This window comes from Choloepus didactylus, chromosome 5, assembly GCF_015220235.1.
Source record: "Choloepus didactylus isolate mChoDid1 chromosome 5, mChoDid1.pri, whole genome shotgun sequence".
NCBI lineage: Eukaryota > Metazoa > Chordata > Mammalia > Pilosa > Megalonychidae > Choloepus > Choloepus didactylus.
Genome location: NC_051311.1, coordinates 77,767,660 through 77,795,554, shown reverse-complemented (window position 1 = coordinate 77,795,554; position 27,895 = coordinate 77,767,660). Strand labels below are relative to the sequence as shown.

Genomic DNA, 27,895 nt, shown 5'->3' with positions numbered 1-27,895 from the left:
GAATTTTATGGTAAGCTGCAAAATTGCCACAATTCTTTGCAACCCCCCCAAACCCCCATAAGAGGAATTTATTTCCCTACCCTTTGAATCCAGGCTGCCTTATGACTTACTTGGGCCAATAGAATGTGGTAAAGCTATGTTGTATGAGCTCCAAGCTTGGACCTGAAGAGGCCTTGCTTGCTTCTACCTGCTCTCTTGGAACAAGTCCAAGCCATCCTGGTGAAGGATAAGAAACAATGTAGAACAGAAATGAGCTATCCCAGCTGAGGCCCCTCTGTACCAAATACCACTAGCTGACATGGAAGGTGAGGACAGACCGGAAGAACCATCCAGGGGAGCCCAGCCCAAGTTGTCAGAGGTAGAAGCACAAGCAGAATATCACGAGCAGAAACTACAGAATAAATGGTTATTGTTTTAAGCCATTAATGTTGGTGACCTGTTAATGCCAAAAATCATAGCTAACACCACCTATGTTGCTGTGATGTAAGTTTCCTCAGCCTATTACGGTGAAAGCTGTGGGAGGGATCTTAAATTAGCCTTTTCTCAGTCTGAATTATACTCTTAGCTTTCTACATGTGAAAGAATAAAATTCAGGCCTTTAGTTTCCCTGACATTATATGGTTGCTTGAGAAGTTGCCCTCTTTCTAATCTACTCAAATGTGATTTTTATTTCTTTGCCTGTTTTTGCATCAAGATCAACAAAAATTAAATCAACATGCAACTGAAATGTGATCCTAGTTGTAAATAGGTGATATATACACATTTTGAAAGTTGTCTATTTCCCCTGAACCACTAGACAAACCGGAAATGATGTCTGTGGATTTTCTTTCATGGGGAAGTCCTTGGGCTAAAGTTTAAATATAGATCAAAGAGCAAGGGAATCTGAAATACTTCTCTAGTAGATAAAAAATCAGAAGATGGGTGAAAAATTAGTTAAGGCTTTTCATACACAGAATATTGTATAAACGTAATTCAATTAATGACATGAAAAGGGCAGGCAGTAAGTGAATAGCAAGCAGAAGGCACTTGGCAGTAGAGTTTGTACATCTATCCCCTCCTTTCTCAGTTTCCAAGACCCCTCCCTGTCATTTTATGAGACTTAGTTTTTGTTCTAAATGGTCCTCACTGCCAATTATGGGCAAAGTGACAATGAGGAGATTGACTTTTTGCACCCTTTTTCTGTTTCTGTGTTTCTCTCCATTGGGCTTTAATTTCTGCATCCCCTTGGATTCTCCTGCCCTCCTGGGCAGCCTTCCGTAATGGCTCTCTCAGCCAATGCCACAAACCTTTTCTTTCATTCTCCACTTTGTGAAAACACAACTGTCCTATGCTGTCCTCCTGCATTTGCTCCAATTAGGTAGTTAGAAACTAGTTGCAGTAAATCAGTTGTACAGACGCCTGCCCCACATCCTCCCCCATGTGTTCTAACTGGTTATTCCTGAAGAAATAATTCTATAACCCTGAGGCCTGGCAAGAATGATTATAATTGTCAAGTTTTCGGGTACACAGCATCTTAATAAAGGCCTTTCAATATACCACTATGTGTGAGATTGGCTCTTAAGAGCCAGCTGAAAGGCCATGACACAAGCCCAAATTAAGAACATTTGCCATGATGTAAATTCTTTTAAGTGACTCTTAAAGATGCCTTTTGGAATCAAGTTGTTAAAATGCCTTTTATAGCTAGAAGTTTTGAGGGTTGTGTATAACCGCATGATATTGTAGAGTCCTTCATTGGAGCCAGGGCTCAATCAATCCTAATTAAGATTGAATTTCATTAGTCATCATAGCCTGTTAATTGTGATAATTTTTATAGCCTGCATTGTCTTTCTCAAAATAACAGATTCAGGAGGAGGCTGTTTTTTTTTAGTAGAGCCCACAGAAGAGATATTTTATTGGTGAGCATTTCAATTGCCTCCCCTTTATACAAAATTATAAAAATAATTTTATAGTAATTAGTTTGAAAAATGTTATAACAAGCATAAAATTAGTAGACAGAATACATTTCCTTTCTTTTTGTTTGCTTACCTAAAATAAGTGCAGATCTTTAAAAAAAAAAGGCTGAATTATTTCCCCCTAATAATATTGTGAGGATACATTAGGTTTTGAGTAGGCAAGCAGAACTGGGAAGTAGGTAATAACTGTTGATTGTAAATGCTACCTAATATTTTTTTTTATTTTGAAATAAATTCAAAGTTACATGAATAGTTGCAAAAACAATACTAGCCCCATACACAGAATTCCATCATACCCTGACCCCCCTCCCCCGATAGCTCAATCCACTAATTTTAACATGCTGTCACATCACTATTTCTTTCCCTCCCTCCCTCCCTCCCTAGCTATCATCTATCATCTATTTCTCTGACTTCTGAACATATGAGAGTTAGCTGCACACATCCTTGAACATACAGTATAATTCACGTATGTACTTCCCATGAGCAAGAACATTCTTTTATGTAATTCCATTAAGCGCAGCTAAGAAGTATAAGAGATTCAACAATGATACAATGCTTACATTCTATATTTCCTTTTCCTTATGTCTCAACTGTGTCCCTTCGAGCCACCTGTCCTCCACCCTCCAATCCCATCCAAGTTCATCCTTAGCATTCAATTGTCATCTAGTTAGACTGTCTTTTTTTTTTTCTTTTTTCAATTGTGGAAACATATATACAGCCTAAATCTTCCCATTCCACCCCCTCCCCAGCCTTCCGTTAGTGGGATTAATAACATTTAGAATGATGTTATGCTCTTTCCCGCCATCCATTACTAGAAATTTCCCTTCACCTCAAACAGCAACCCTACATTCCTTTCTAAACTCCCCATTGCCCCTTCCCCCATTTCTCTTAACCCAAACTCTACTTTTCATCTCTATGGTTGTAATCTCTGATAATTTCTTTGTGTTTACTGTGGGGCTTAAAATTAACCTCTTAAATCCATATCAATCTTGTTTTTCTTTGATACCACCTTCACTTCAATAGGGCACATAAACTATGTTCCTATACTCCTTCATTCCCCCACCTTTATATAGCTGTCTAAAATTACATATTTTACATTGAGTTCAAAACCACTGATTTGTCCTTAGAGTTTGTGTATTTTTTATCATGTAGGAAGTAAATAGTGGAGTTATAGTTCAAAAATTATTGACTTCTATTTGTATTCCATTGTGTTTGGAGAATGTTCCTTGAGTATATTCATTATTTTTTTTTTTTTTTTTTTTTTAAATTTCTTGAGGCTTGTTTTATGTCCCAGCTTATGCTCCCCTCTGGAGAAAGATCTGTGATCACTAGAGAAAAATGAGTGTCCTGGTGATTTGGGATGTAAGGTACTATATATGTCTGTTAAAATTCTCTGTATCTCTTTCTCCTTTCTTTGTCTCTCTGTTGGTAGGACTTCCTTTAGAATCAAAAGTAGGGCAGGTCTTTTATTGGCAAAGTCTCTCAGCATTTGTTTGTCTGTGAAAAATTTAAGCTCTCCCTCAAATTTGAAGGAGAGTTTTGCTGGATAAAGTATTCTTGGCTGGAAATTTTTCTCTCTCAGAATTTTAAATATATCATGCCACTGCCTTCTTGCCTCCATAGTGGCTACTGAGTAGTCACTACTTAGTCTTATGTTGTTTCCTTTGTATGTGGTGAATTGCTTTTCTCTTGCTGCTTTCAGAACTTGCTCCTTCCCTTCAGTATTTGACACTCTGATCAAAATATGTCTTGGGGTGGGTTTATTTGGATTTATTCTATTTGGAGTTCGCTGGGCATTTATGCTTTGTGTGTTTATATTGTGTAGAAGGTTGGGGAAGTTTTCCCCAACAATTTCTTTGAATACTCTTTCTAGACCTTTACCCTTCTCTTCCCCTTCTGAGACACCAATGAGTCAGACGTTTGGACGTTTTATTTTATCTGTCGTATCCCTGAGATCCATTGCGATTTTTTCGATTTTTTCTCCATTCTTTCTTTTGTTCTTTCATTTTCTGTTCTGTGGATTTCTAGGACACTGAGATGTTGTTCAGCTTCCTCTAGTCTTGTATTGTGAGTATCCAGGGTCTTTTTAATTTGGCCAACAGTTTCTTTTATTTCCATAAGATCTTCTGTTTTTTTATTTACTCTTGCAATGTCTTCTTTATGCTCTTCTAGGGTCTTCTTTATGGCACTTATATCCTGGGCCATGGTCCTCTTGATGTCCTTTAAATCCTTTGCCATGTTTTCATTCTTCAATTGTAGTTCTTTGATTAATTTTGCGATATACAATGTTTCTTCCGAAAACTTGATTTGTGTGTTTGGAGCTGGATTCTCCATATCGTCTGGTTTTATCATATACATTAAGATTTTCTGTTGTTTTTGGCCTCTTGGCATTTGTTTTGCTTAATAGGGTTCTTTCAAGTTGTATCAAAAAAAAAAGGATATCAATCTAATTTTTCAGAGACACAGTTTGGTGACGTACACTTTCTCTAACTAAACAGCAGATGGCGTCTGTGAGTCACCTATATCCCTCAGGTCAGTTCTCAACCTTTTTTCCATGGAGTGTGGGGAAATGATTCTTGTGTGTTCAGTTGGAGAACTCAGTTTGGGTGTGTTGCTGGAGCCGCCCACCCTGAATGTGGGGCATGTGTACGGGTGGCCAGGGAGGAAGGGCAGTTCTACTGTTCAAATCTCCCAGGTTCCAGGAGATTCAAGGCCACTGCAAGAGACTAAGCCTTCATTTCAGTTCAGCCCCAGACTTTCTCTCTCGCTGTCCCACAAACCACCGGACTTGGCGTAGCGCCCCTGGGTTCTCCGAGTGGATCCCCCCTCCCAGCCGCGATCCTCCCTCAGCCAAGGGAATGCCGTGCTACATCATCAGTGTGCGCTGTCCCTCAAGGGAAGCCCTGGGCCGCTGGGCTGTGCCATGGGGCTCTCAGCTCGTTTCAGATTGCAGAATGTCTGAGGCTGTCTTTACTGCAACGCCTTGTGGGCTGAGAACAGCTGAGGTTTTCTCCCCAGAAAGAGAGTGAGGGACAGAAAAACTCCCAGGTTCACCTGTCAGCCAGATATAGTACCTGTTCCTCTGGGCTCCCTATCCTGAGACAGATATGTCCCCCGATTCTCCCAAGGTCAGTTGTCACCAAAAGCCTGTCTCCTTGTTGAGGATTCGCTGTCTGTATTGAGCAGTTAATATTAAAACCTCACTTGGAGCTGGGCTGAGAAAGTGCACAGCGCGGCTTCCGTGAGGGAGGGGCTCCCGGCTCTAGGTTCTCAGCTCTCAGCGCAGGTCTGCAGTTTTACTTACAGATTTTATGCTGTGATCTCGGGCATTCCTCCCAATTCATGTCGGTGGATGTTGAGTGTACAGTTGTGTTTATCTCCCCGCTGTTAATCCAGATTATTTACTGGTTTTTTGTTCATTTATGAATTGTTCTGGGGGAGACTAAGTCTTCCACTTCTTTCTATGCCGCCATCTTCCTAAATGCTACCTAATTTGAATGAAGTAATTTGCATCTGGACACCACCAAGAAATATTTTATTCATTTTCTTTTTAATTCTATCACCAGATAGATTTTTGTAATAGAATAAAGTTTATATAAAACTTTTTCCATTTTTATTTTATTCTGTGTTCATTAAGGATGGCTATGGCATAATAAAATTTGAGAAAATTTTCTCTTAATTATATTTCTGGAATTTCTTGATAATCAAACTTGATTTTTTTATTCTGGTTTGTCCCTGTGTTCTACGTGTGTATGTATGGTATGTGCACAAGTATGTGTACATATATTTATGTATTGTAGAAATTGGAAATGAGACTTAGGGCATAATATGATTTTTCAGCCTTTACCTTCTGAAAGACAGTTCCCTGGTCCTTACTTAGTGACACTTTATGAGCAAAGAAAAAGAAATATAGCACTTTTATTAGGAATGATTAATAGTTGCTCTTAATTACAATAAATTATTTCCTTGTAGTCTCACTTAAGAAAGTTGGTGAACTATAAAAGCAGAAGGGTGCCTTCTGCCTCTGAAAGTCTGATTTTCTGTATAACATACCTTTAAAAAAAATATTTTGGTAACATATATACAACATAAAATTCCCATTTTAAGCACTTTCGCTTATGCAATTCAATGATATTAATTATATTGACAAGGTTGTGTTACCATCACCACCATGTATTACACAAATTTTTTGGACACCCAAACAAACTCTGTACCTATTAAGCAATAACTCTCCGTTACCCGCTTTATTGATAGTGCAGTCTTGGTAGAGATTGAGAAGTGAGCAATGAAGTACAAACTTAAAACATTTTAAAATCTTTTGTTAGAGATTAATCAAAATATATTGAAGGTGTGTAATCACAGATTACACTAGGTTTCTAAGAGATTGTGTGCTGTGAGGAGTTATTTATTCAGAAATGTAGTTCCTTTGTCCAGAATATTTGGCTTTATGAACAAGATCTAAAAATGCTTTTAAGAGTGGAATATGAATATGTATATATATATATATAGGGTAGATAAATACACATGCACACACACAGAGTGAGAGAAAAAATATATATTTTTTCATATAATCTACCTTGATGAACTTCATTCAAAGATGATTAAAGAAATATTGGTAACACTTGCTTGTTTAGGAACCACATATGATTTTTAGCTCCAGAGGGAAATTTGATTATGAAAATAGTAAGAATCAGATGATCTCACCCTGCATACTGCATAATATCTTCCAGATCCAAATTGTCTCCAAATCAACTCAGGCCATGTTTGAAATTCCAGATGTTCCCTATCCCCTTTTCCTTTTTCTTTAAAGTATTTGACATGCAATACTCTTTCCTTGGTCAGAAGGGTTACCTGAAATGTTGCCAGCTATCAGATTGCCTAAAATTATGAATATGGTGAAATTGAATCCATCCCCATTTGTTACTCTTTCTGAAAGAAGCTGGGGAGAAGGTGTTTGGAGACATGGTCATGGGGATACAAATTCAGTATCTGGAGACTATAGTTAAGAATATTTTAAAAGTCCTGTTTTTCTATGGCCAGTGTTTCAGGATAAATGTTGGAGAGTCATCTTTAGTTTTTCAAAGGGACTTGATAGGTATTCCCAAAGCCTGACTGTAGTTTCTCCAAATATAGTAATCCATGTTTTCTTGGACACTGAAGAAGAAAAATTAATCTGTCACATCTTTGTACTGATGTTGGCCAGAGTGTGTTACTAAAATTATATGAATTAGACAGCTTTGGGACCTGCACACCTACGGAAAACATGTGTTTTTAGGCACCAAGTGTTGACTCTGCATATCACATTTTCTGTTGAAATAACTACATCCAACAGGACTGAGTTTTATTCCTCAGAACTTAAATCTTTCTTTTCCTATGTGTATTTTATATCCTGCTTCTCCAAACTGTGTTCCAAATGATTCTGATTTATAAGAGCCACTAATTTATTAGTTTTCTTGAGCAATTTAATGTTTAAGCTTTGTGCACATGACCATGCTGCAGAACAGCTAAACTAAGATAATCTGATACATAGTTTACAATAATAATTTTAAAAGTAGGAGGTATGTTGGAGTTGATATGATTCGGTTCTCTCATTATAAGGCTCAGAGAGTAGAAACAACTTTCAGGATCCTTGAACAGTGACCCTGGGACCAGATTGCAGTTTTCCTGACTCTCCTCCAATGATCTTTCTACATTTTCAGATTCTCTATTTTATTAGTTCTCGGCATCTATAACTAATATAATTCTTGATTATTTTCCCTCATACCTTGCATAGTTAATTCTCACAACATAGGTATTAAATTCAAGCACACACTTCTTGGTGTTTGTATTAGTCCAGGGATTTGAATCTTACTTTCTAAACAGCCAGATTGCCTTGGCTAAGGAGCAAAACCTTTCTGGTATCTCTTTCCTCTCCATCGCCCCCACCCCCCTCACACTTACAGCTGCACAAACCCTGGGTATCCTTAAATACCACTTTCCCTATTCTTACCTCTTACCAAGAATTCTTATACCCAGACACCTGGGCAGAAATTAACCTACAAGACGTAGGTGTCCAAGAGTAATAGCCATGGCTATTGAGGAAAGGGGAAGGACACTAACCAGAGGGTATGGTCAATATTGAGGGTAAAGAGAAGGGAGGAGATTGAGTGAGAATTCTGGATCCTGGACTTCAAGGAGTCCTGAACACAAAGAAGTGAGAGGGGGGAGAAATTGGCTGAATCCTTAGGGCAGAGAGGGTTCCAGATCCAGTTGCTGAGACTAGGAAAAGCTCCTGTGACACTGCAGAGGAAGCCCTGTGGATAGGCCTTGAGAAATTGCCTGGGGGCAGTTCTGGCTCTGAAACTCATTTTACTACAGAGTAGAATTAGTATGTTTTCCTTTGTCTGATAACATGTTTAATTTGTGAAGGAGAAGAGCAGATGATTAGATGCCTAAATTGGAGTAGGAACAGGATCAAAGTAATTTGCTTCTTACTGGTCAAGGTGTATCTGCTACAGTCCAATTTCATAATATAAAATGGATTTAGTAGGATTAGAGAACACAACTGCACTCTAGATTATAATTGAATCTGGACTAACCACACCATATAAGGAAGGAAAACACCATGATGTGAACCACATATCTTTTTTGTTTGAGCACCATTGTGCTTTTTATTTTTATTTTTTTTAAATCATAACAGTGGTTGATAAAGGGAATAAGAATGTGGAAGAAGTTACCACCCAATAATGTGACATAAATAGAGATGTTTAATGCTGTTTGTCAGTGAGGTTTAAATTTTATAGCTACATACTTCAAGCTATAAAAATAATTTTACTTATTGAAACTCCCATTGAAATATATGTTCATTGCCAGTCTAAAACTCTCAGGTTCTAATCATTTAGCTGCTATTTAACCAAGGCTGTGAAAACTCAGTGTTTTTCTTTGTTTTTAATTAGGACTACTTCAGCTGAGTTACAGCAGTAGGGAGCATATCGTATTGCTGCCACCTCATTCCACTCTGATTTTCTTGTTCTCTCTGTGGTATTTTCAAAATCCCTTCCTCCTATGTCTGAGCTTGTGGAGAATATGAAAGTGTGTGTGTTTGGAAAGGAGGAGAGGGGAAAATCCACAAACCATGCTGGAAAGAGCCTCTGTGGAGATTAAGTGGCCAGCGAAGGGGGAGTTTTCCAGAGAATACTGCAAAGCCGCTTGCTCAGATTACTGCTTTTCCCAAAGTTGAGGCTTCTTGGTGTCCCTGAGGGTCCCTCCCTTCTGAGGTTTGGCAAATGGACTCGCTCAACCACCCTCTCCTCCACTGACAGCACTTTTCTGTAGGGCCAGTCTCATCCTCTCTCTGGGAATGTCTTCTCACCAGTCTGTTGAACCTGGTAGTTTAGGCATGGTGCTGAATGCTTCAGTGGATTTACTTTCTTCTTCCTTTGGAAAAGGAAAAGAAAGAAAAACTAAAACACTTTGCCTACCACAGGGCTCACCTTATCACCCTTCAACTGCTCTAGGATGTTTTTGACTCTTACTATGCTCTCTTCTGCCTCAGGGCCTTAGCAAGTGCTGCTTTCTCTGCCTTGAATGTACTTCCTTCACTTCTTTGCTGCATTAGAGACTGTTAGTCTTTTCAATCTCAGTTCAAACATCAGTTGCTCAAAAAGGCTTTCCCCAACCTCTCTGACTAAATTAAATTCTTCTTTCATATTACAAACATAAACAAAAGCCTCTCAGAAAATCTGTTTACTTTTAAAGGGGTTGCAGGAGTGTTTTGGGATTTGTAGTTCTTTTCTTTAAGGCAAAAAGGAGCCAGTGAATCTCCCTTTGCAAGACTGTAGAGCTCCTTTTTCACACCCTGTAGTTGTTTGCTCCAGTAGAACAGTAGAGGAGGAGTCAGACACTGAAGTTTAGGTCTAGCTTTGCTGTTAATAATAATAGCTGTTTCTCAGAGTAAACCATCTCACATTTCTGGACTATAGTTTCTAGATCTCTTTCATAAGGGGGATATATAGTCCTGCCCAACACTCAGAATTTGTGGGATGCTTTAAAAGAGCAGTTTAGTGAAATCCAGTCAGCTCTAATTCTAATAAGTAAACTAATAACTACTTTAAGAAGATAAAAGTAAATAGGAAAAAAATGACTTGCCTCTCTCCCAGGTTGACTTTGTAAATTAGCAGTGAGCTATACCAAAGCCTTCTCTGCGACTAATTGAGGTTCTTGTTATATTAGAACTCCCAATTTTCATTCAGAAATAGGGAAAAACAAGATGCTATTATTCCAGTATGTTTACAGTGTTTTGTTAAGCCTAAATGTTGCTGAGACCAAACAATTCAGATTCAAAGGCAGGCAAGAATTTATTTAGGTTGCAGTAACCTATTTAATTTAGAGACAAAATCACATAGCTAAGCTAGGAAATCTTTGTTTCAAGATTTTATGCACACTGAGACACATAAGTTTGTATGCGTATATGCATATTCTGGGTCATGAGTTGAAATGTATTTCTTACTGTGAATTATATACAAGAGAGTTTAAGAACTGCTAATTTAAGTGATGTGATTATGCCTTAATAATATATTCTACTCTTTTCTAAAGGAAAACTAGAAAGGGCTTGAATACAGAACACACCTTTTAGATTTGTTATTTTACTTTGGATATTGTAATGGTAGAAAACTCTTAATTATACTTCTTACAGAAGACCAGAAAATTCAAATAAATAGTTTCTCTTTCTTTTAGCCCACTTTATTTTTTTTTTTTTTTTTTTTTAAATCATCATTTTATTGAGATATATTCACATACCACGCAGTCATACAAAACAAATTGTACTTTCGATTGTTTACAGTACCATTACATAGTTGTACATTCATCACCTAAATCAATCCCTGACACCTTCATTAGCACACACACAAAAATAACAAGAATAATAATTAGAGTGAAAAAGAGCAATTGAAGTAAAAAAGAACACTGGGTACCTTTGTCTGTCTGCCTCCCTCCCCTACTTTTCCACACATCCATCCATAAACTAGACAAAGTGGTGTTTGGTCCTTATGGCTTTCCCAATCCCATTGTCACCCCTCATAAGCTACATTTTTATACAACTGTCTTCGAGATTCATGGGTTCTGGGTTGTAGTTTGATAGTTTCAGGTATCCACCACCAGCTACCCCAATTCTTTAGAACCTAAAAAGGGTTGTCTAAAGTGTGCATAAGAGTGCCCACCAGAGTGACCTCTCGGCTCCTTTTGGAATCTCTCTGCCACTGAAGCTTATTTCATTTCCTTTCACATCCCCCTTTTGGTCAAGAAGATGTTCTCCGTCCCACGGTGCCAGGTCTACATTCCTCCCTGGGAGTCATATTCCACGTTGCCAGGGAGATTCACTTCCCTGGGTGTCTGATCCCACGTAGGGGGGAGGGCAGTGATTTCACCTTTCAAGTTGGCTTAGCCAGAGAGAGAGGGCCACATCTGAGCAACAAAGAGGCATTCAGGAGGAGACTCTTAGGCACAAATACAGGGAGGCCTAGCCTCTCCTTTGCAGCAGCCGTCTTCCCAAGGGTAAAACTTATGGTAGAGGGCTCAACCCATCAAACCACCAGTCCCCTATGTCTGTGGTCATGTTAGCAACCATGGAGGTGGGGTAGGCGAATACCCCTGCATTCTCCACAGGCTCCTCAAGGGGGCACTACATCTTTTTTTTTTTTTTTTTCCCCTTGTTTGTCTTTTTTCTTTTTTTTTTTTTTTAACTTTCCCTTCTTTTTTCAAATCACCTGTATGAAAAAAAAAGTTAAAAAGAAAACAAACATACAATAAAAGAGCATTTCAAAGAGACCATAGCAAGGGAGTAAGAAAAAGACAACTAACCTAAGATAACTGCTTAACTTCCAACATGTTCCTACTTTACCCCAAGAAAGTTACATAATATAGCAACATTTCAGTGAACTTGTTCCTACTACAACCATCAGAAATTAACAGACCATAGTCATTTCTGGGCATCCCCAGAACGTTAAATAGCTTATCTGTTCTTCCTGGATTATTGTTCCCCCTTCCTTAATTGCTCTCTACTGCTAGTTCCCCTACATTCTACATTATAAACCATTTGTTTTACATTTTTCAAAGTTCACATTAGTGGTAGCATATAATATTTCTCTTTTTGTGCCTGGCTTATTTCGCTCAGCATTATGTCTTCAAGGTTCATCCATGTTGTCATATGTTTCACCAGATCGTTCCTTCTTACTGCCGCGTAGTATTCCATCGTGTGTATATACCACATTTTATTTATCCACTCATCTGTTGAAGGACATTTGGGTTGTTTCCATCTCTTGGCAATTGTGAATAATGCTGCTATGAACATTGGCGTGCAGATATCTGTTCGTGTCACTGCTTTCCGATCTTCCGGGTATATACCGAGGAGTGCAATCGCTGGATCGAATGGTAGCTCTATATCTAGTTTTCTAAGGAACTGCCAGACTGACTTCCAGAGTGGCTGAACCATTATACAGTCCCACCAACAATGAATAAGAGTTCCAATTTCTCCACATCCCCTCCAGCATTTGTAGTTTCCTGTTTGTTTAATGGCAGCCATTCTAACCGGTGTTAGATGGTATCTCATTGTGGTCTTAATTTGCATCTCTCTAATAGCTAGTGAAGCTGAACATTTTTTCATGTGTTTCTTGGTCATTTGTATTTCCTCTTCAGAGAACTGTCTTTTCATATCTTTTGCCCATTTTATAATTGGGCTGTCTGTACTATTGTCATTGAGTTGTAGGATTTCTTTGTATATGCAAGATATCAGTCTTTTGTCAGATACATGGTTTCCAAAAATTTTTTCCCATTGAGTTGGCTGCCTCTTTACCTTTTTGAGAAATTCCTTTGAGGTGCAGAAACTTCTAAGCTTGAGGAGTTCCCATTTATCTATTTTCTCTTTTGTTGCTTGTGCTTTGGGTGTAAAGTCTAGGAAGTGGCCTCCTAATACAAGGTCTTGAAGATGTTTTCCTACATTATCTTCTAGGAGTTTTATGGTACTTTCTTTTATATTGAGATCTTTGGTCCATTTTGAGTTAATTTTTGTGTAGGGGGTGAGGTAGGGGTCCTCTTTCATTCTTTTGGATATGGATATCCAACTCTCCCAGCCCCATTTGTTGAAAAGACCATTATGGCTCAGTTCGGTGACTTTGGGGGCCTTATCAAAGATCAGTCGGCCATAGATCTGAGGGTCTATCTCTGAATTCTCAATTCGATTCCATTGATCTATATGTCTATCTTTGTGCCAGTACCATGCTGTCTTGGCAACTGTGGCTTTATAATAAGCTTCAAAGTCAGGGAGTGTAAGTCCTCCCACTTCGTTTTTCTTTTTTAGAGTGTCTTTAGCAATTCGAGGCATCTTCCCTTTCCAAATAAATTTGATAACTAGCTTTTCCAAGTCTGCAAAGTAGGTTGTTGGAATTTTGATTGGGATTGCATTGAATCTGTAGATGAGTTTGGGTAGAATTGACATCTTAATGACATTTAGCCTTCCTATCCATGAACATGGAATATTTTTCCATCTTTTAAGGTCCCCTTCTATTTCTTTTAGTAGAGTTATGTAGTTTTCTTTGTATAGGTCTTTTACATCTTTGGTTAAGTTGATTCCTAGGTACTTGATTTTTTTAGTTGCTATTGAAAATGGTATCTTTTTCTTGAGTGTCTCTTCAGTTTGTTCATTTCTAGCATATAGAAACATTACTGACTTATGTGCATTAATCTTGTATCCCGCTACTTTGCTAAATTTGTTTATTAGCTCTAGTAGGTGTATCGTTGATTTCTCAGGGTTTTCTAGATATAAGATCATATCATCTGCAAACAATGACAGTTTTACTTCTTCTTTTCCAATTTGGATGCCTTTTATTTCTTTGTCTTGCCGGATTGCCCTGGCTAGCACTTCCAGCACAATGTTGAATAACAGTGGTGACAGCGGGCATCCTTGTCTTGTTCCTGATCTTAGAGGGAAGGCTTTCAGTCTCTCACCATTGAGTACTATGCTGGCTGTGGGTTTTTCATATATGCTCTTTATCATGTTGAGGAAGTTTCCTTCAATTCCTACCTTTTGAAGTGTTTTTATCAAAAAGGGATGTTGGATTTTGTCAAATGCTTTTTCAGCATCTATTGAGATGATCAATTGATTTTTCCCTTTCGAGTTTTTAATGTGTTGTAATACATTGATTGTTTTTCTGATGTTGAACCATCCTTGCATGCCTGGAATGAACCCCACTTGGTCATGGTGTATGATTTTTTTAATGTGTCTTTGGATTCGATTTGCAAGTATTTTGTTGAGGATTTTTGCATCTATATTCATTAGGGAGATTGGCCGGTAGTTTTCCTTTTTTGTAGCATCTTTGCCTGGTTTTGGTATTAGATTGATGTTAGCTTCATAAAATGAGTTAGGTAGTGTTCCATTTTTTTCAATGTTTTGAAAGAGTTTGAGTAAGATTGGTGTCAGTTCTTTCTGGAAAGTTTGGTAGAATTCCCCTGTGAAGCCATCTGGCCCTGGGCATTTATTTGTGGGAAGATTTTTGATGACTGATTGGATCTCTTTGCTTGTGATGGGTTGGTTGAGGTCTTCTATTTCTTCTCTGGTCAGTCTAGGTTGTTCATATGTTTCCAGGAAATTGTCCATTTCTTCTACATTATCCAGTTTGTTGCCATACAGTTGTTCATAATATCCTCTTATAATTTTTTTAATTTCTTCAGGATCTGCAGTTATGTCACCTTTTTCATTCATTATTTTGTTTATATGGGTCTTCTCTCTTTTTGATTTTGTCAGTCTAGCTAGGGGCTTGTCAATCTTGTTGATCTTCTCAAAGAACCAACTTTTGGTGATATTTATCCTTTCTATTGTTTTTTTGTTCTCTATGTCATTTATTTCTGCTTTAATCCTTGTTATTTCTTTTCTTCTACTTGGTTTAGGATTGGTTTGCTGTTCATTTTCTAGCTTCTTCAGTTGATCCATTAGTTCTTTGATTTTGGCTCTTTCTTCCTTTTTAATATATGCGTTTAGTGCTATAAATTTCCCCCTTAGCACTGCTTTTGCTGCATCCCATAGGTTTTGGTATGTTGTGTTCTCATTTTCATTCGTCTCTATATATTTAGCAATTTCTCTTGCTATTTCTTCTTTAACCCACTGATTGTTTAGGAGTGTGTTGTTTAACCTCCAGGTATTTGTGAATTTTCTAAGTCTCTGATGGTTATTGACTTCTAATTGTATTCCATTGTGGTCAGAGAATGTGCTTTGAATGATTTCAATCTTTTTAAATTTATTGAGGCTTGTTTTATGTCCCAGCATATGATCTATTCTGGAGAAAGTTCCGTGAGCACTAGAAAAGTATGTGTATCCTGGTGATTTGGGATGTAATGTCCTGTAGATGTCTGTTAAATCTAATTCATTTATCAGATTGTTTAGGTTTTCAATTTCCTTATTGGTCTTCTGTCTGGTTGATCTATCTATAGGAGAGAGTGATGTGTTGAAGTCTCCCACAATTATTGTGGAAACATCAATTGCTTCCTTTAGTTTTGCCAATGTTTCTCTCATGTATTTTGTGGCACCTTGATTGGGTGCATAGACATTTACGATTGTTATTTCTTCTTGCTGAATTGCCCCTTTTATTAGTATGTAGTGGCCTTCTTTGTCTCTCAAAACATCCCTGCATTTGAAGTCTATTTTATCTGAGATTAATATTGCTACACCTGCTTTCTTTTGGCTGTAGCTTGCATGAAATATTTTTTTCCATCCTTTCACTTTCAATTTCTTTGTGTCCCTGTGTCTAAGATGAGTCTCTTGTATGCAACATATTGATGGTTCATTTTTTTTGATCCATTCTGCGAATCTATATCTTTTAATTGGGGAGTTTAATCCATTTACATTCAACGTTAAAACCGTGAAGGCATTTCTTGAATCGGCCATCTTATCCTTTGGATTATGTTTGCCATATTTTTCCCTATCTCTATTAATATCCTTTATTGTACCCATACCGAATCTCTTTAGTACTGAACCTTTCTCCAAGTCTCTCTGTCCTGTCTTTGTTTCTCTGTCTGTAGGGCTCCCTTTAGTATCTCCAGTAGGGCAGGTCTCTTGTTAGCAAATTCTCTCAGCATTTCTTTGTCTGTGAAAAATTTAAGCTCTCCCTCAAATTTGAAGGAGAGCTTTGCTGGATAAAGTATTCTTGGCTGGAAATTCCTCTCTCTCAGAATTTTAAATATATCGTGCCATTGCCTTCTCGCCTCCATGGTGGCTGCTGAGTAGTCACTACTTAGTCTTATGCTGTTTCCTTTGTATGTGGTGAATTGCTTTTCTCTTGCTGCTTTCAGAACTTGCTCCTTCTCTTCTATGTTTGACAGTGTGATCAGTATATGTCTCGGAGTGGGTTTTTTTGGATTTATTCTATTTGGAGTTCGCTGAGCATTTATGATTTGTGTATTTATGTTGTTTAGAAGATTTGGGAAGTTTTCCCCAACAATTTCTTTGAATACTCTTCCTAGACCTTTACCCCTTTCTTCCCCTTCTGGGACACCAATGAGTCTTATATTCGGACGCTTCATATTATCTATCATATCCCTGAGGTCCATTTCGAGTTTTTCAATTTTTTTCCCCATTCTTTCTTTTATGCTTTCATTTTCCATTCTGTCATCTTCCAGGTCACTGATTCGTTGTTCAACTTCCTCTAGTCTTGTACTATGAGTGTCCAGAATCTTTTTAATTTGGTCAACAGTTTCTTTAATTTCCATAAGATCATCCATTTTTTTATTTAGTCTTGCAATGTCTTCTTTATGCTCTTCTAGGGTCTTCTTGATTTCCTTCATATCCCGTACTAGGGTCTCATTGTTCATCTTTAGTTCTTTGAGTAGCTGCTCTAGGTGTGTCTCTTCTGGTCTTTTGATTTGGGTGCTTGGGCTTGGGTTATCCATATCGTCTGGTTTTTTCATATGCTTTATAATTTTCTGTTGTTTTTGGCCTCGTGGCATTTGCTGTCCTTGATAGGGTTCTTTTAGGGTTTGTAGACCAGTTGAAGTCCTTATCTCTAATTTATCAGATCTACAGCTTCGTGGAGTACACTTTCTCTAACTAACCAGCAGGTGGCGTCCACGAGCCACCTGTTCTCCACAAGCCAGATCTCCCCTGCTTAGCCTTTTTGGTGAGTGGGGGAGTGAGTCTTGTGGGGCCCAATTGGTGTCCCAAGCTTGCGTGTGTAGTTGGTGTTGCCTGCCCTGTATGTGGGGCGTGTTTCTGGGCAGTCGGGGAGGGGGGGTGGCCCTAACAATCAAATCTCCCTGATGATCCTAGAGTTTTAAAGCTGCTGCAATAGTCTAATCCTTCAGTTCAGTCCTGCCAGAGTTTGTCTCTGCCACTGACCCACAAGTCTTTGGTATTGGCGTATGGCTCCTGAGACTTGCAAGTGGGCCCCTCTTCCAGGCTGTGCACCCCGGGTCCTCTGTTGAGGGATGACTGTGCTATGTCACAGGTGAGTGCCGTCCCCCCAGGGCAGTTCTGGGCTGCTGGGCTGTGTTGGGAGGCTCCCAGTCTGCTCAAATGATGGCTGAATGGGGCTCTGTTAATTCACACTGCTCCCCCTTCCCAGCTCTGGGACATTCAGCTGAGGTTGCAGGGAAGGCTAATGTCCACGCCCAGTTTTGTGGTGTGTGCCTGTTATTTGAAGCATTTCCGTCACACTGGGTTGTCTGGGGCAGCTCTGGGCTATGGGGCTGGCGATGGGCAGGAGTGTTTCCTGTCCACCAGGATGGTGGCTGTGAGCGGACACCCCCCTTTTCTTGGGAAGTTGTGTTGTTTAGTGAATTTTCTCAGCCACTGGATTATTGCCTTTTGTCTCAGAGCTCTCTTATTTCTGCTCTTGACTTGACGTGCCCAAATTTCAATTCTTTGAAGCTTTCTGTATTGAGCTTCTTAGAGTAATTGTTTTAGAAAAAGCAAAAAGGATTTAAAAAAAAAAAAAAAAAAAAAAAAAAAAAACGGCCCTCCTCAGAGATCTAATGGGTTATTGAAATGCTAATAGACAAAGCAACCAGGGCCATTAAGGAAAGGTGCCCTGGGCAGAGAGATCAGCCTTGCTTCGGGATTTGCATATGCGCCTCAAGGCCTGATCTCCGCCCTTCCCCTTTCTGTGTTCACCAGAACTCCAAAAATCCTCTGCTTTTACTTTGGAGCTTCTCGTGTTGTTTTCCTTCTATGCCCGTCTCCTCTCTGCTGGGCTGGCTGCTCTCAGAGTCTCTGGTGTCTGGCCTCAGTCTATCTATGGTTGGAGTTTGAATCAGTAGAATGAGTTTCCGATGAGAGCAGCCACTGCAATTCTCCCTTCTCCTTCCTGGAGCTGACAGCCCCTCCTCCCCCGGGACTGAGCCTGGCAGGGAGGGGCGCGGGTCCCCTGGCCGCAAAAACTTACAGATTTCGGTGATCTCAGCAGTTCCACGTTTTCATGAGTGTTGTATGAAGTATGCCCAAAGACAGATTGCTCTGTGGTGTCCAGTCCACGCAGTTCCTGGCTTTTTACCTACTTTCCTGGAGGAGTAACTAAAACATACAGCTCACCAGTCTGCCATCTTGCCCCGCCTCCTCTTTTAGCCCACTTTAGTTGTATAATGTGAATTTTGTTCATTAGTGACAAGGAATCAATCTGATTCCTCAAAAAAAAAAAAAAAAAAGTTCAGTCTAGTGTTAACATTAGGTATACAATTTAGAGTATTTTAATTCTTTTGAAAATCGTTAATATGGATATTGTAAAGATAATGGAGTTTAGTAAATGCTAGACAGATTTTCATCATCTTTAGAAGGTATGTTTAAGGTAAGGAATAATTTGGATTCTCCTAAGCAGCTTGGTAGAGGAGCTGGTTTTATATATGCCCCCAATTATTATAAGCAGGTGTAGTAATTTTCTTCAGAAAAAGAGGAAGGGCTTCACGTAAACTTCAGGGTATGTCAGGCTGATCTATCAAGGAAAAAGTTAGAATGTGGTTTTGATTACATAGTAACAAACAACTTGGTAAAGCTAAAAAAGTTCCCTTTAAAAAAAGAACTACTATTTATCTCCTGGAATAACTGTACAAGCACCAGTTGGTAACTAAAAAATTTGTCAGCAGTCACTGATCTGCTATTTAAAATGTAGGATAATCTGGTCACTGGTGATTTGCCCGAGTGCTGCTACAATGCTGGCTGTTCTTTTCTGCTCTAATGTCTTTAGTGGGGTAAAAGTGCTTGCATTGCCTCTTGTATCATTCCCTGATTCTGATCCCTTCCCCTTCTACTTATTAGGTCATGTCTTAGCAAGCTCCCAAGGATTTTTAATTAGTATGTTTTTTTTAAAAAAAGGTTTACTATATGTAACAAGGACAACAGTGGAGCCCCTGGGTTTAACAGCACAGACCTCAGGGTCAGACAGCCCTGTACTCAAATCCCTTCTCTACCATTTACTAAAACTTTCATCTTAAGCAAGTTCCTTAACCTCTCTGAGTTTCAGTTAAGTCATCTCTAAAATGGAGAATAACATTGTCTACTTTATAGATAGATTGACGTTCTGCAAGATTTCAATGAAATAATATAAAGTGCTTACCTCCATGCCTGGCATTCAATAAATGTTTGCTGCCACTATTTCAGTTATATTTGTCATTATATAAGGTGATAGTATTTTAATTATAAATCCTAAAAATCTTTCACATTGCTACAAAATAAGTTATTTGGGCCAGGCTTGCTTTCTAACCTCTGGCTTTCTGAGTGCTCCCTGTCTGTATTCTGTCCAGGTCATGTGGTGGCCAAAGACATGAATTCATTACTTTGTGATGTGCAATATTTGTAGTTTTCTACACAATTGAATCCTGACCCTTTTCATAATAATCAAAGAGCAGTAAGAATATAAAGTATCTTGTTTGTGTACTTGAAGCTACCATTTACATTCCTGGGTGTCATAATTGACTAAGCAATGTGATACCTCATAAAAAATTTGTTTGACAGTTGTATCAACTGGAGTGGTAAGTGGAATTTATAATTTATTGACTTTTTTTTTTTTTTTTTTAGGTTTCTAAAAATGTAGTAATAGTTTCACGTTTTCTCTTTAACAGCTGGGCTTAGGCCATGAACAAGGATTTGGAGCCCCCTGTTTAAAATGCAAAGAAAAATGTGAAGGATTTGAACTGCACTTCTGGAGGTAATGTTTTGAAAACTGCAACCACCTTAGTAACTTAAGCTCTTTGGCAATGCATCCTCTGACAGGGGAGATCTTTTGCAAGTTCTCTGGTTTGGTCACTAAGTTGCAAATCTATTATATATTTTTTTCTAAGTGAATGAAAAGTAAAGCTATTCTGTCTTCTTATCATTAAGTTCGACTGAGCTACTCAGAACATAATAACTATGTTGCTAATAGTGTTTATTTACTATCCTCCAGATTTCCTTTGGGTCCAGAATACTGAATGTGCCTCTTTTCTGAGTGACAAATAAATTTGTGGTTATCTGCCAAGAGTATTTATTAATTACATTTTACTCTTTTCTTAAAAATTGGAAACTTCTCATCTCTATATTTGCAACATAAATATGAATGATGAGTTGAGTACCTATGTCCTAATTATCAGGAAATGAAGTTGAATTTAGGTCTCTCTAAAATGTGCAGCTATAAATTTGCCACTGAAAATTTGAAACAGTTTAATTTTTAAAAAGAAAAAATATGATTCATTGCCAGTGTCTTGATATGAATAAAGTGCATATATATGGAGGACAAATGTTAGTGGATGAAAATCTTGAATTTTATGTAGATTTTATGTGCATGTTTTTAAGTAATATTGTTTATCATATAAATCTAAAATCAGTACTTGAAACCTGTTCTTATGAAGAACATAAATGTTCTTTATCAATAGCTCTTTAGACCTTAATGGTAGTTCATTAGTCTTCTCAAAGTTAGAATTGGCATATTATTGTTAGAAGAAAAAAATAATCAACTCAGTGTTAGGATGGCGGCTGCATTCTGAGAATGAATCTCATTTGAGAACCACATCTGCATTATGGATTTCCATAGGGAATTGTCTGGAATAAAAAAAATGTCATTAGCTGTTGCACCTGTGTACAGTATAGTCAAAGGAAAATGTAAACAAATACAATTTAGGATATTAGGTTCTTTTAAAAGCTGGTTTTCTTCTCTATTAAAAAGCCAGTTCATTTAATAAGTTTTAATAAACAAAGACGGTTATTGTAAATAGTGAACACGACAGAAACTTCAGTCTTCCCAAAAATGATGCTATAGTACTTTAATGTTTATTTTTAGGGTGCTAACATTTTCCAGGGAGTGTTTTAATTAAAGGACTTTAATAATTCTTCTTTGTGCTACCTTTTCTAGGGACATAGCAGTCAGGTAATATATCTGCTAGAAAGTTAAAGTTGCTAAACAAAATAGTTTTCCTAGAGTATTTCGCTTCTTAATGTAGATACCGCTTTCTATTGTGTGCCCTAGTCTGCTTTGCAGAGAGCTGTGCTGCCCTCTACTGGCGTAGTTTTTAATTTTAAAACTTAAGGTAAAATTCTTTATAAATTCAACTATGTTTGCCAAAAACTCATTATAATCTAAGAACTGTAAAAGACAAGGGTTTTGGACACAGCGTCCAATCCAGCTTTGGTTTACACAGTCTGTCTAGATAATATTTCTTAGTAGTTCTATCTTCTCCCTGGCATGAGTCCAGACACATTTCTCGTTTAGCTTGAATTCTTGATCATTCTCATTTCTTTACCACAACTGGAAGGCTTGAGGCAGGTACCTTTAACCTTAAGATGTAGCTATTTTTCAGTGTAGTCCTAACAGTAGAATAGTCTAGACTAGCTGTCCTGAGTATAACAAAGATTCTAGGACTAAAGAACTGTTCTGGGTGAAGTGGGCATGGAGGCCGAGGACCCCACCCTTCTAGCCTCCCCTCCATCTTCATGGTAATCCTTGACCTTTGGGACACTTAGGGATTCAAGGGGCACATTGGGAAAACCAGAGCTAAAACTATTCTCCACCTCTTTACTAATCTGGCCTTCCACATAGCCACAAAAATGGTCTTTCAAAAATGAATACTATTATACCCTTCCCAACAGCTTAAAAACCTCAGAACTTTCCCACTGGTCTTGACCCTTTAGGCAAAATCTTTGGCTTTTATGTTAAACCTCAGCATCGTCCTCTGTTTGCTTTTCTAGCCTCATCTTCCATTTCCCTTCCAAGCACTTTGTGTTCCAACTGCTTGATAAGTGTGACTTTCTGAAAATTTGTGCCTTATTGCATGTTTCCTTTGCCTGGAAAGGCCCTGTATCCCATCACCAGGAAACAAAAATTCCTATTGATTCTGTCTCAGTTCAAGCATTACTCTGAGAACATTTCTGAGTGAAGTTAGGAATCATTTTTCCCTTTACTTTTTACTTTTAGCAGTGTGTAGCAATCAGGGACCTATCAAGAAAAAGCACGCTGAAAACAAGTAATTTGAGGAGAGTTGAATAAAGCATGGGTAGGGTTCAGGAAAAGCATCAAGAGATGGTGGACCAGTGGGCATGTGGAATAGAGATTAGCACCCCCCAGACCTGAAGGAGCAAGAGAACTGTTTAGAGGAGGCAGCTTGAAAAAAGCTGAGGCTACTGTTAGTGGGAAATGACCTGGGAGAGAGGAAGCCGGGAAATAAATAACCTGGACCTCACTTTCCTTCATCACTTTGATCTCCCACTGGTGCTTCCCATCACTGGGGAGAAGGGAGCCTGCTGGTGCAGTCCCCAAGGCTCAGCCTCCTGGGGCATAGAACAGGGCTCTGAAGGGTGGAAAGTGCATTGGGAGAGATGAATGGAAGTGATCCAGCAGGTACAACATTTGTAAAAAGCTGAAAATGAATTCCTAGACTTAGGGAAGTTTAGAATAGATCTTGTAATTTTGCTAGTCAAACCTCATTTCACAGATCAAAGAACTGAAACTTAAGGAAGTTAAAATGTCTTGTTTATACCGAGTTTCATCCCTCTGTCCCATAATGTTGACACTTCTTTTCTTAGCACGAAGAACTTAGAAGGGTTGTCACCCAAATATCCCTCAAGACTGAGAGAAAATTATCAAATGAGAGGGAGGAATTGTAATCAAGAAGTTAGGATTCAAGGGCTGATTATGATTACTGAATCATTATATAGATATTCCTTTTTACTTTCTGGTATATTGGAGTAGACAGGGAAATACCTGAAATCTGAACTGTAATCCAGCTACCTTGATCTCTTATAATGATTGTATAGCCTTTATCTTGTGCCTCTGTGATTGTAAAAACCTTGTGACTAACCTTCACTTGTACCCATTTATCTAGTTTTTCAACTTTAAAGTCTTATGATCACTAAAGACCGCCCCTGATGTTTACTAAGGAAGGGCCTTGAGTCAGCCCAGAACTAACCCACCCCAAATCCAAAGTTATCTTGATAACCAAAGCTGTATCTAACCAAAATGAGCCTGCCTGACATACACAGTAGCTTAGACTTTAACCTACAAGTCTCCTTTACCTCATTATAATACAAAAAACATGCCCATCAGCATATTAGGGCTGTATTTTCTTACGTACATTCTGTGACTAAGCATGTAATCAGTCTGCACATGCTCAATAATCAAATCACCTCTAATTACATCATCTGGGGCCACTGTGCTCATTATCCTAAAGTCTGTCCATCTTTTGATACTATAAAACTATCAAAATTACTATAATTCAGGGAGACAGATTTTGGGCATCTGCTCTTCTGCTTCATGTCTGGCAATAAAACTCCCTCTTTGAAAAAAAAAAATGTCTTGTTTGAGCCCATATTATGAGTTATTTATAAGAAATATAATTTACGAATGCTTTCTGTATGTGTCACACATTGATAAGCACTTACACTAGTTTTCTGTCACTGTGTAACAAATTATCACAGTTTCAGCAGCTTAATCTGTTTGTTAGCTCAACACCCATTTATGCTGCAGGTCAGATGTCTGGGTGGGCTGGATTCTTTGCTTAGGGTCTCAAAAGCCTGAAATCAAGGTGTCAACTGGGCTAGGCTCTTATCTGGCAACTCTAGGGAAGAATTTGCTTTCAAGCTCATTCCTGCTATTTGCAGAATTAAGTTATTAGAACTGAGGTCCCTTTTGCCATATAAAGTTACTCATGGGAGTAACATCAGGGGCAGAGGTCATGGGTGCCACCTACATTTCCACCTACCACAGCACTTTATTGACCTAATCTACACAATATCCTTTGAGATGGGTGGTAAGTAGTATTACCATTTTTGTGGATGAGAAATCAATAACTTAGGAAAGTTAGATAACTTACCAAAGTTATAGATAATGGATGGCAGGGCTGGAATTTGAACCCAAAGCTTGCCAAAACCTTCCTTATCAGCTACCTTTCTATATGGTAGAACAGGAACTAGAATCCACATTTACTCTCTCATGACCAGTGTATTTTGAATTGCTCCGGGCTATCTTCTCTAAAGTGTGATGTTTTTGTGACATAGATGTCTTTGAAAACAGTGGGGTCCTCTAACTGTGAGCTCTCCCCTTCTTCAAAGTGCCAGTGGTTATAAGACTAGAGGAAAATAAAAGATTGAAGATGCTTGATACCTAACAAATAAGAATATTCTCTGCTGGGCATACTTTTAAGTAATATTTAGGGATAACAAGTAATTCTGAAAGTCAAGGGACAAACCTAAATCTCGAGGAATTTATAGCTAATTATTTACTGTTGAAGGTATGGTAATATCATTGGAACCACAGCTCAGTTATCATATAGTAATAGAATTCTTTTGTCTTATCTTAGCTAAATAATTCCAATGAAACAGTTGCAGTTTACAAGAAAAGTGTTATTTGAATATAACTTACATCTTTGCCGAGAATTTTAAATTGGTTTGGAGCTGGCTGAAAACTAAAAATTCCCCACCATATATGGATTAATGCTTGCGCTGAATTCTATAACAGAGGCCCACACTGAAGTCCATATATGTATATCTCTGTTATAAAAGGGCAGCTTCCAACCCTTTGAAATTATGGTTTGTAGCAGTGCCATGACCATGCCTTTAAATCACTGTGAGTGCTGGCAGCATGTCAGAGCTCTCCAGTTGCTACTACTTGCCTTAGAAAAATAACAATTTTTACAAATAGTGATACAAAAAGAATTATTTTATGGGGGGACTAGGGATCATTTCTTGAGAGCTTTCGGTTTGAAACTGTAAATCGATGTATTTTTCTACTGAGGCAATAACTTGGTAAATTTATTGAACCCACAAACACTGAAGTTGTAATATAAAATATTGCGCATACAATTTTGTCGTGCGTATTCATGTTGTGTATGTGTGTTAATGGCACTGAACTGTTTTTTTGTACAATAACCTTTTAGAAAACCCCAAATTGTATTCATGTCTCAGGAGATATGGATGGCGATACAATGTTGGGAAAGCTGTATGCTGTAGCACCCACCCTCCTCCCCACATACACCTTGGAGCTTCCAGTCTACCTTTGAATCTTTTAAAAAATCGTAAAAGATACTGTTAACTAATTTGATCCTAAAATTCCCTGCCTGCTTCTTCCCCCTCCCAACCCCATGTAACTTTCATTAACATCCCATGGAGTTGGGGAGAATTGCTCTATAGATCAGTTCAAAAGTTTAAGAGATTTGGCAACTGTGCGAAATATGGGAACTAATCAATATACTCATGTATTGCTATCAAATTGGTGTGGTTCAAATAAATTTATATATAAATATATCAAAAGTTATTTATGAATCATCTGAAACATTGTTATACACGCTTTACAAATAGAACGCCTAGCACATGCATATTCGGCACACTCAAGCCCTGTTTTTATTTTTATTTTTTAGGTTGATATAGGAAGAATTATTTTTAAGTCCTTCATTTTCTTAAGAAGGATGGAATCTGGGTTATTTTAGACTGAAATTAAATATGTGATAAATGTTCACGCATTCTCAGGCCCTCTCTTACGTACCACAATAACAATCTTCTTTTCTTCCCCAATTCCTTGACAAGGTTTTCCTTTCAAGGTATGTATTTTTTGGATATCTTCTAAATGACTTTGTTTTAAGAGTTCTTAAAAGGCTTTTCTAAACATTTTTTTTTTCCTATTCAAATATAAAACACTGCAGACCATAATACGAAGAGAAGGATTAGAAACTTGTTTTTTTTTTTTTTTTAATCATCATTTTATTGAGATATATTCACATACCACGCAGTCATACAAAACAAATTGTACTTTCGATTGTTTACAGTACCATTACATAGTTGTACATTCATCACCTAAATCAATCCCTGACACCTTCATTAGCACACACACAAAAATAACAAGAATAATAATTAGAGTGAAAAAGAGCAATTGAAGTAAAAAAGAACACTGGGTACCTTTGTCTGTTTGTTTGCTTCCCCTACTTTTCTACACATCCATCCATAAACTAGACAAAGTGGAGTTTGGTCCTTATGGCATTCCCAATCCCACTGTCACCCCTCATAAGCTACATTTTTATACAACTGTCTTCGAGATTCATGGGTTCTGGGTTGTAGTTTAATAGTTTCAGGTATCCACCACCAGCTACCCCAATTCTTTAGAACCTAAAAAAGGTTGTCTAAAGTGTGCGTAAGAGTGCCCACCAGAGTGATCTCTCGGCTCGTTTTGGAATCTCTCTGCCACTGAAGCTTATTTCATTTCCTTTCACATCCCCCTTTTGGTCAAGAAGATGTTCTCCATCCCACGATGCCGGGTCTACATTCCTCCCCGGGAGTCATATTCCACGTTGCCAGGGAGATTCACTTCCCTGGGTGTCTGATCCCACGTAGGGGGGAGGGCAGTGATTTCACCTTTCAAGTTGGCTTAGCCAGAGAGAGAGGGCCACATCTGAGCAACAAAGAGGCATTCAGGAGGAGACTCTTAGGCACAAATACAGGGAGGCCTAGCCTCTCCTTTGCAGCAACCATCTTCCCAAGGGTAACACTTATGGTAGAGGGCTCAACCCATCAAACCACCAGTCCCCTATGTCTGTGGTCATGTTAGCAACCATGGAGGTGGGGTAGGCGAATACCCCTGCATTCTCCACAGGCTCCTCAAGGGGGCACTACATCTTTTTTTTTTTTTCCTTGTTTGTCTTTTTTCTTCTTTTTTTTTTTTTTAACTTTCCCTTCTTTTTTAAATCAACTGTATGAAAAAAAAAGTTAAAAAGAAAACAAACATACAATAAAAGAACATTTCAAAGAGACCATAACAAGGGAGTAAGAAAAAGACAACTAACCTAAGATAACTGCTTAACTTCCAACATGTTCCTACTTTACCCCAAGAAAGTTACATAATATAGCAACATTTCAGTGAACTTGTTCCTACTACATCCATCAGAAATTAACAGACCATAGTCATTTCTGGGCATCCCCAGAACGTTAAATAGCTTATCTGTTCTTCTTGGATTATTGTTCCCCCTTCCTTAATTGCTCTCTACTGCTAGTTCCCCTACATTCTACATTATAAACCATTTGTTTTACATTTTTCAAAGTTCACATTAGTGGTAGCATATAATATTTCTCTTTTTGTGCCTGGCTTATTTCGCTCAGCATTATGTCTTCAAGGTTCATCCATGTTGTCATATGTTTCACCAGATCGTTCCTTCTTACTGCCGCGTAGTATTCCATCGTGTGTATATACCACAATTTATTTATCCACTCATCTGTTGAAGGACATTTGGGTTGTTTCCATCTCTTGGCAATTGTGAATAATGCTGCTATGAACATTGGCGTGCAGATATCTGTTCGTGTCACTGCTTTCCGATCTTCCGGGTATATACCGAGAAGTGCAATCGCTGGATCGAATGGTAGCTCTATATCTAGTTTTCTAAGGAACTGCCAGACTGACTTCCAGAGTGGCTGAACCATTATACAGTCCCACCAACAATGAATAAGAGTTCCAATTTCTCCACATCCCCTCCAGCATTTGTAG

The 27,895-nt window shown here is 38.3% G+C and overlaps 1 protein-coding gene across 1 annotated transcript in view; it reads left to right on the top strand.

Annotated features, from left to right (window-relative positions):
- Window positions 1-27,895, top strand: part of TES (testin LIM domain protein) — a 56,095-nt gene that overhangs the window by 10,327 nt on the left and 17,873 nt on the right. Inside the window, exon 2 of the mRNA XM_037836333.1 lies at window positions 20,025-20,110. Coding sequence (XP_037692261.1) covers window positions 20,025-20,110 — 86 coding nt within the window. The remainder of the gene's footprint in view (window positions 1-20,024; window positions 20,111-27,895) is intronic.